The sequence below is a fragment of the Priapulus caudatus genome, unplaced genomic scaffold (genome assembly GCF_000485595.1).
Source record: "Priapulus caudatus unplaced genomic scaffold, Priapulus_caudatus-5.0.1 Scaffold1975, whole genome shotgun sequence".
Taxonomy (NCBI): Eukaryota; Metazoa; Priapulida; class Priapulimorpha; order Priapulimorphida; family Priapulidae; genus Priapulus; species Priapulus caudatus.
In genome coordinates, this window is record NW_014579036.1 from 17,055 (window position 1) to 26,042 (window position 8,988).

The 8,988-nt window shown below is 48.5% G+C and overlaps 2 protein-coding genes across 2 annotated transcripts in view; one reads left to right on the plus strand and one right to left on the minus strand.

Moving 5' to 3' along the window:
- LOC106818014 (protein VAC14 homolog) overlaps nt 1-4,392 on the plus strand; it is a 16,718-nt gene extending 12,326 nt beyond the window's left edge. Inside the window, exons 11-15 of the mRNA XM_014822727.1 lie at nt 411-585; nt 1,137-1,255; nt 1,549-1,628; nt 2,191-2,350; nt 3,229-4,392. Coding sequence (XP_014678213.1) covers nt 411-585; nt 1,137-1,255; nt 1,549-1,628; nt 2,191-2,350; nt 3,229-3,385 — 691 coding nt within the window. The 3' untranslated portion in view covers nt 3,386-4,392. The remainder of the gene's footprint in view (nt 1-410; nt 586-1,136; nt 1,256-1,548; nt 1,629-2,190; nt 2,351-3,228) is intronic.
- Nucleotides 4,393-7,142: 2,750 nt separating this feature from the next.
- LOC106818015 (serine/arginine repetitive matrix protein 1-like) overlaps nt 7,143-8,988 on the minus strand; it is a gene marked incomplete at its 5' end in the record, with an annotated part of 2,465 nt that continues 619 nt past the window's right edge. The window contains one exon of the mRNA XM_014822728.1: nt 7,143-8,704. Coding sequence (XP_014678214.1) covers nt 7,143-8,704 — 1,562 coding nt within the window. The remainder of the gene's footprint in view (nt 8,705-8,988) is intronic.

Consider the following 8,988-nt stretch of genomic DNA (forward strand, 5'->3'; position numbering starts at 1 on the left):
CGGGGGTGGGAGGCGAGACGTGGGGGTGGGAGGCAGAGAGGGATGGGCGTTCGTGACGTCGCTCGCCGGCTGCCCGGCGTTTTAATCATCCAGTTAATTAGATTTATCATCGAATTAACACGCTTTGTTATTAAATTGACGAGCCTTGTTATGCAATTAATAAGCCTTATTGTTTAATTAATCAGCCTTACTACGTAATCACCGTTTTTATTTAATTAATAATCCTTATTATTTAATTAATTTGCACATTACCCAACTCTTCCTCACATCGTCGCTCAGCATTGTTTTTTAGAGCATCTCGCCGCGACATTATTGGCTAGAACCGCCTTTCAGTCGCGCGCATAGCTCGGTTTGTCGTCGCGGGGTCGCCGTGGCAACGCGCACGCTCATGTCGTTTTCGTTGATCGCAGGCAGCTGTGCATCCTGCTGAACGCCGAGGACATATACCGGACGCTGGCGGAGATTGTGATGAAGGAGCCGGACCTCCGCTTCGCCAGTCACATGGTGCAGACCCTCAACTCCATCCTCCTCACCTCTAAGGAGCTGTTCGAACTCCGCAACGGCCTGAAGAATCTGAAGACGGAGGTTTGTATTCTCGCTCGCTCGCGGGGGGGCGGGGGCCACTTTCCTCGCCGAGTGAATGCTCGTTTGTTTTTCGGAATGAGCCGGCGAAAATGGTCAGGCTTCGCGAAACATCGAGTGACGCATTTCGCGTCGCAGTTTTTCTCGTTGCAACCGTGTCACCCGCTGATTTATGTCGTGGAAGTAGCATTTGAAGTATTCGGTAGTTGCGTGAGACATCTATATATTGACGATTCGTCCGCGTGAATGCTCGCTTTTTTTTCCCGGGATGGCGAAACAGCAACCGGCAACCGGTATATTGGATCGCTTAGTAAGCAGCAGCTATTGAATTTGCGAATTGTCTTATATTTCTTTTGTTTATTTAGGAAATTAATACTAATTTGCATGAATATTGATATATTAATATATTATATAATATATCATATATATATATATATATATATATATATTACATATATTATACAATATATATTATAATTTATTAATATTCATCGATATACATCGATGAATCGTCCGACCACTCATATTAATCATGTGGTTTGTTTGTCACACAGAGCTGCTGCAGTCTGTTCGTCTGCCTCTACCAGTCGTGGTGTCACAACCCCGTTGCCACGGTATCTCTCTGCTTCCTCACACAGAACTACAGACACGCCTCCGATCTGCTGAAGACATTGTATCCTTGTTCACACACACACACGCGTGAGCGCGCGCATCAGCTGCCGTATGAACACGTGCCAGCACACCCTGCTAGCCTAAAACACGAATCTTTTAGTTTGGTTTACAAAGGATTGTTTTGCAGGCTTTTGATGCGGTCTAAATGCGAATTTTTAGGCATGGTTCACAAATGATCATGTGAAAAGATTTCCGATGCCTATAAATGCAAATCGCAAAATGTAGATCACAGTTGGTTCATTCTGGTAATGTTTTTGACGGTATAAAAGGTTTCTCCTTAAGTCGCCGTGGCAGTGGTGAGCTTGAGGTGACGGTGGATTTTCTCACCGAAATAGACAAGTTGGTGCAGCTGTTGGAATCTCCGATTTTCACATGTAAGTTGTCAGCGTTCTACCTGTTGTTGTAGTTACGCACAATTTCAGGTATTGTTTCAAAATTAAATAGACTACGTCACGAATTTTCTATGGTAAAATTTGTAAAATTTTTGTTGCAATTTTTTTACATTTAAAGTAAGAACTAACGGGACTAAACGTATCGTCAAATTCTTACCTGATAAGATTGTTTCTCAACTAGTTAAAAATCCAAAAAACCTGGACGATTTTATATTAATAATTATGATCTTGACATTAATTGCTTGCTATCTATGTATGAGTTACGAGTGTATGTTCACATCGAACAATATAGTAAAACCGGAAGTATAATGCAGCAATTTAACCATAAAAAGCGACAGAATTACTTATATTTTGTGTTTTTTTTTTACTATTTACGGTGACGTAATCACTTTAAGCATGTCTGAATGTTTTTTACGTTCAGTCTTTTGTTTCGTAAACTTTGTAAGAAGAGGTTTGTAACTTTGTAAACTACGAAGAGGTTTGTCATACTGGAAACTAAGAAGTTTCTAATTTTGGAGAATAAAAGCTCGTTTTAATTTGTCAGATCTGCGCCTGCAGTTGCTAGATCTGCAGCATAATCAGCATCTCACCAAGAGTCTGTACAGCCTGCTGATGCTGCTGCCGCAGAGCGACGCATTCCGCACTCTGCTGCATCGTCTACAGTGCGTGCCCAGCGTGCAGGCAGCCGACAACGCCACCGACAGGTGCGGCAGACGCGCGCGAGTCGTAGAAACGTATATTTATGTGCTGTGATACCAATAATTATTTACTAATGTTAATGGGAATGATGACTATTCTTGCGAGTCGTCGTCGAAATGATGAGATTTATGTAAGAGTGTGGAGGCAGCTGAAAACGCCAGCGACAGGTAGGCAGACGCGCGAGTCTATTTATTAGAATTTTTATTATATTTTTATTATATTTTAGAATATTTATTTTTTAGAATTGTGTGTTTATGCGCTACGTTACCAATAGTTGCTAATGTTAATGTTAATCGGAATGAGGACTATTTTTGCGAGTTGTTGTCGAAATGATGAGATTCATGTAAGAGTGTGATGGTTTAATGATGATCGATGTATCATGTCTGGATGCACAAGTTACATGGGTTATGTTTTATCTGACTGTAAATGTGATTTCACCAGTGGTTTCACCAGTTTAAAGTTCAGTGGGTGGACTTTACAGGATTGTAATTGTTTGGTGAATAACTTATTGTGAATAAATTGAGATAATATGAGTGAAAATTCACGCACGCACGCACGCACGCACGCACGCACGCACGCACGCACGCATGCATGCACACATGCATGCGTGATCGTACACATACACACACACACATGCATGCACACATGCATGATAGCACGTACACATGCATGCACACGCACATACATGTCATAGGTGAAAATACTCAAATCTGAAAAATCTACCTAGCTGTGCTTTATTTTACGTGCTATTAACAACATTATCTTGTTGTTACCTCTACACTACCTAGTTCGACATGCCGTCTCATCAAGATTTCCGAAAGTAAGCCGTCTCTCCCTATTGTATTCATAGAGTATCCCTCTATTGTATATTTCCCGCCCGTAGGCTGTACCCATCGCTGAAAACCAACGACGAGAGACTACCGAAGGAGAAGTTCATCAATTTCGGCGAGCTGCTTGAACATTTCAACGCGACGCAACGCAAGCACGCGGCGGACGGGCGACAGAAGCAGGCGGGCGCGACGGTGCAGGCGTTGCAGTGAGAGCGTTTGATTGGTCGGCGCGCGGTGACGTCGGCTGCCGCCCCGCCTCCTCCGCCACGCCTCCGCTGACGCTCCGTCTCTAACCCCGGCTGTGCGACGAGGGAGGGATGCAGTTTCCCGAATCGCTTTTGCCGGTCGCTTCGAAACCGGGACGATGATGATGCTGCGGTGAAAAACTAACAGGTGAGATCGTGATCATGGTGAGTGATCGATGACGGCGTCGATTGCCGTACGATTCGCAACGCGTGAGGTTGGGCTGCCGCTGACCGAAGAGGTTTGGCCGAGGGGAGTTAATTAATAGTTCCCTATCGGTGATGCGATCTAGTTGTGATTGGGTGATGAGTTTTGTGGGCGCAGTCGCACATTGTGCCACTCGGTACAGCCGAGGGAGCGAGGGAGCTAGGCGAATTTATCGGCGGTTTGCAGAAACAATCGCTGCGTGGAGCGTAATTTGCGACGAAAACTCTAGATTTGCTTGACAGATGGCGCCACCTGACGTAGCAGGCGAAAGTATCTTTTTTTTAGGTAATTGTACCTATTAGGTCTTTCAAGAATTTTTAGAGAGTGATTCCTGTTTGACAGTGTTGGCAGTGTTGTAGGCGGAAGAGACGGCGGGTGGCAGGCGCTACAGTTTTACCGATTCGCGGCAGTTCTCGTGGGTGAACGAGATGTGAGCGTGGACTTTAGCCAAACCAAACACAATCAAGTCTGTCCTTATCAGCTATAGGTGTCGATTGAGAATTGATTTGAATGATTGTTGTCTTTTGTTATACTGTTCTCGCTGAATGTATGTAAGATATATCATGTATATATTGGGTTATGCATTGAGGTCTAGCAATAATTCAATATTGAGCAACTAGTTGAAATTCGGCAACCATTATAATGTTTCGACCCATCGATAAGTGAATGGCTATAGTACATCAGGTATATATTTGCAATAGTTTCATCCTTCTCTTCGTTCTCTCTTTTTCCCTCTTTCTCTCTCTATCTCTCTCTCTCTCTCTCTCTCTCTCTCCTCCTCTCCGGTGCTCTGATCTCTCTTCTCTCTCTCTCTCTCTCTCTCTCGCTTCTCTCTCCTCGCGGTCTCGTCTCTCTCCTCTCCGTCTCTTCTCTCTCTCTCTCTCTCTCTCCCTCTCCCTCTCTATCTCTATCTCTATCTCTCCCCCTCCTCTCTCTCTCTCTCCCTCTCTATCGTTCTCTCTCTATCTCCCCTCCCCCCTCTCTCTCTCTCTATCTATCTCTATCTCTCCCTCTCCATCTCTCTCCCTCTCTCTCTCTCCCTCTCTCTCTATCTCTATCTCCCCCTCTCTCTCCCTCTCCCTGTCTCTCACTCTCTTTCCTTCTCTCTCGTCCTCCCTCTCTCTCTCTCCCTCCCTCTCTCTCTCTATCTATCTCTATCTCTCCCTCTCCCTCTCTCTCCCTCTCTCTCTCTTTCCCTCTCTCTCTCTCTCTATCTCTATCTCCCCCTCTCTCTCCCTCTCCCTGTCTCTCTCGTCCTCTCTCTCTCTCTCGCTTCCTCTCTTCCCCTCTCGCCCTCCCTCTCTCTCCCCCTTTCCCTCTCTCCCTCGTCCCTCCTCATCTTCTGTCTTCCGTTCCGACTTCTAGTTTATGGCAGAACAAAGTAAAACAGCGAAATCAGGCGATGATCAGGCGATGAATCAACGTTTAGTCTCTTTGATATGTAAATATGGGAGTGATTTGGAGCGTGTGCGTATTACTGTCGAAGTAAATTGTTTGTGCGTGGGTGTAAATTATCTTTCTCGGGCAGTTCGTTGTATATGTATATTCGGTTAGACTATAGAAGAAATATACGTGTGTATCGTTGGGGATAAATTATGATCGTTACATTAAATGTAATCTAATATATATGTATAACACGTGTTTGTTGAACGTTTATGAATTGGTGAGTTATGGGAAGAAGTTGATTCTCGTGGCGATATTAGCAATCTAAGCAAATACGGCAATAACAACATCGCCACTACCACCGCTGCCGTCGTCATCGTTGTCATCATCATCATCATCATCATCATCATCATCATCATCATCATCACTGTCACCGCCATCACCATCATTATCATCAACAACGACATCATCATCATCATCACCGTCACCACCATCATCATCATCATCATCATCATCATCCTCATCGCTGTAACTGAGATTGAAAAATCGACTTTAATCGATTACTTATTAATTAAGATTATATTATTAAATAACGTTTATCACGTTCATCGTCTAAAACGGTCAACACTAAACATTCATTCTGAAATAAATACACGTAAAATAGGCACGGCTTCGCACAGTGCAAAACAAAAATGATCCATAAAAAACACGGTTCATCACGTGACAGTGCCCAAAAAACAACAACATTAGTGTGAATGGTGGGTTCCCTTCAGACACGTAGAAATACAGTCATACTCGATAATATAATACGAAAAGAGTGGCGGCACATTGGAAGCCAAACGCAGAGGAACTCAAACGCTGCGTTCTACGCGAAATACCGCGTAAACATCAGACTGTATAATTAAGTAGTGTTGTTGGGTGTGCGGGTGTCAGTGTGGGTGTGTTGCGATCATTATTCATTCATTTGCACCACCATCGGTTTAATGCAAAATAACGTAAACGTCAGGGACGTGTTGGATGGAAACATGTTTGGGGTCGCGGGCAAATATTTGGCGGGTTTGATAAGAGTCGAGTTTCTTCCACGTAAACATATGATCCCGCAGATCGCGAGAAAGATGAGTGATGTAGATGTGTTTGTGGCCAACATTTTTGTCTCTCTCCTAACGAAAACAGGGCACGTTTGAAATGCAACTCCTGAGATGAAAAATAAAGATGTAGCTTAATCCTACTTCGTTTAAACGCATTCGAATCGCAAAAGATTATATAAGAAACAATATTCGACAAAATCTGAACGATTCAACGAGAATAAAGAACGAGAATGTATAAATACATTTGCAATCTAATGGTCAGCAACAAGCTCTTGAGCGTGGCGCTAACATTTCACGGACAAACAAAAACATTTCCTAAGCGACCCTCAGTCTTCAACTTAACGAAGAGCATGGTCGCGGTAAGTGTCAATACAAACATCACATTTCATTCACCCTCCTCCTCCCCCTCCTCCTCTTCCTCCTCCTCCTCCGCATTCCCCCTACACACAACGCATGCGTAGTGATCCCCACCCGAGTACTTAACTCTATATATCAAAATCGACGGGAAGTCGTGAGTGAATGCGGCAGTGTTTGATACTACAGCAGCCGACCGGCACAAACAACAGCCCTTCCTTCCATTCGCTTCTCACGAAGACCGTCCTTCTCTCGTCCTCCGCTCGTCGGACGTGCGTGCATACACGCGTGTGCGTGCGTGCATACACGCGCGTGCGTGCGTGCGGGAGATATTGCTCCCCCATGCTTCCCGGCAGCGTCGATCCAGTGTCGCCACCAGCGGATCCCTCGTGAGCCGACGTACTGGGTGTGTTTGACGAGCATCCACACTAATGACGTCATCGTCATGGTGACGCGGTCCGCATCGTGGCAGTTGTCTCCCCGAAGTTGTTCTCACACGTGCGAGTAATATTCTCCGGAACATACGCGAACGCCGAACACACAATGTTGTTCACACCTTATTAGCTTCAGTGCGTAATAATACGCTCGAGGGATAAAATCTCGCGTTCCTTTGCTAAGAGTTTCTGTTCTCGTTTGTTAGTTTGTTTGTTTGCTTGTTTGTTTGTCTATTTGTTTATTTGTTTGGCGCGTCATCATACGGCGTTGTATCGCTGCGCCTTGCCGTTCTGGAGGTAGTCGACAGGTGGCGGTAGCGGCGGAGGCGTCGACGGACCCGCAACCTCGTCGTTACTATTCGTCGACGACAGAGACACGCGCAGCGGCGGCGGCGGCGACGGCGGCGGCGTCGGCAGTCGCGCCCGGTAGATGTCGCTGCCGACGAGCATATCGTTGTTGCGCGACGACGACTCGGGCGCCGCCTGGCGCTCGACGAGCGCGGCGACGGGTTTCTGCAGCGTGCTCTGGTTGGAGCTGCACGTGTCGTCGACGCGAGAGAACGGCACGTACGTCGGCGCGCTCGCGTCCATGTCCTTGTCGAAGAGGTGTCCCGGCACCTCGCACCCTGAGTATGACTGCGGCTGCTGCTGCTTCTTCTGATTTTGCTGCTGCTGTTGTTGCTGCTGCTGTTGTTGCTGCTGTTGTTGCTGCTGCTGCTGCTGCTGCTTCTGATTCGGTTGATGCTGCTGCTGCTGGTGTTGTTTCATGGATGGCTTCAGTGGGGCGGGGACGATGGAATCGAGAGTACTCAGCTTCTCTGCTGCTGATCTCACCATTGGCTTCGTCTTCCCGGCGGCTTCCTTTGTCGTCCCCCGATGCTCGGACCACGCGTTTCCCTGCGGCGGGTGCAGCTGCGGCGGCGGCAGCGTTGGAAGCACCTTAACACCGCCCAGCTGTATAAGCCGGTCCGGTTTCGACGGTTTATCGGGCCGCGCGGCTGCTTTCGCATCCCTGCCGTCGTCCCGCCTCGCGTCGGCGGCTCTCACGGCGTCGGCCCTTCCCGCGGGTTTACTCCGACCTCCTCCCCCTCCTCCTCCTGCTGCTCCTCCCCCGCCGGGTTCCCGCGGTCGGATGACGATCCGCGGTTTCTCCGTCACGGCGATTCTCGGTTTGTCCGGGACAGTGACTAGCGGCTGGTCCGGCGTCGGACGCGGCTTGACCACCGGAGCGGGGGTAGGAGCAGGGGCGGGGGAGGGAGAGTGTCTCTCCATCACAGCTTTCGTCTTCTCCAGCCGCGGTCTGGGCTTCTCCCCTGCCGGCGTCCCCTTCGGTTTCTCCGCGCTGATGATGGCTGCGGGCGTAGGAGCAGAAGAAGAGGATGAAGAAGCTGCCTTCTCCGGGGAGGCACCTCCTCCCGTCCGCGCCGCCGATGGCTTCCCCTTCTCAACGACGGCGGAGATCTTCGACTTCTCCGGCGAAGGCGTGACCTTGAGTTTCTCCGGCGACGGCGTGACCTTGGGCTTCTCGCTGACCTTGGGTTTCGGATGCGGCTTCAGCTGCTCCCCAAAGTCGATCACGCGGAGCCGCTCCAGCGATGTGGTGCGGCGGGGAGGGGGAGGAGGGTACTCCTCCTCCTCGTCGCCGAGGTAGAGAGAGACTGGTCGCATCGTCGGCGGGAGACCAGCGAGGAGCTTCTCGGAGGACTTGAGAGAGGAGGAGCGCGGGAGAGGACGCGGCTTCTCCGAGGGAGACTGCGGAGGTCTGTCGATGAGCAGCTGTCTTCCCCCGGGGACGGACATCGGTCGCGCCTTCCTCTCTCCTGTGAACGAGCGAGAGAGAGTGAGAATGAGAATGAGAGAGCAAGAGCGGGCGAGAGAAAGCGAGAGCGAGAGAGACTGAGAATGAGAGCGAGAGAGGGCGAGAGAGAGGGAGAGCGAGAGAGAGAGAGAGAGAGAGAGAGAGAGAGAGAGAGAGAGAGAGAGAGAGAGAGAGAGAGAGAGAGAGAGAGAGAGAGAGAGAGAGAGAGAGAGAGAGAGAGAGAGAGAGAGAGAGAGAGAGCGAGAGAGAGAGAGAGAGAGAGAGAGAGAGAGAGAGAGAGAGAGA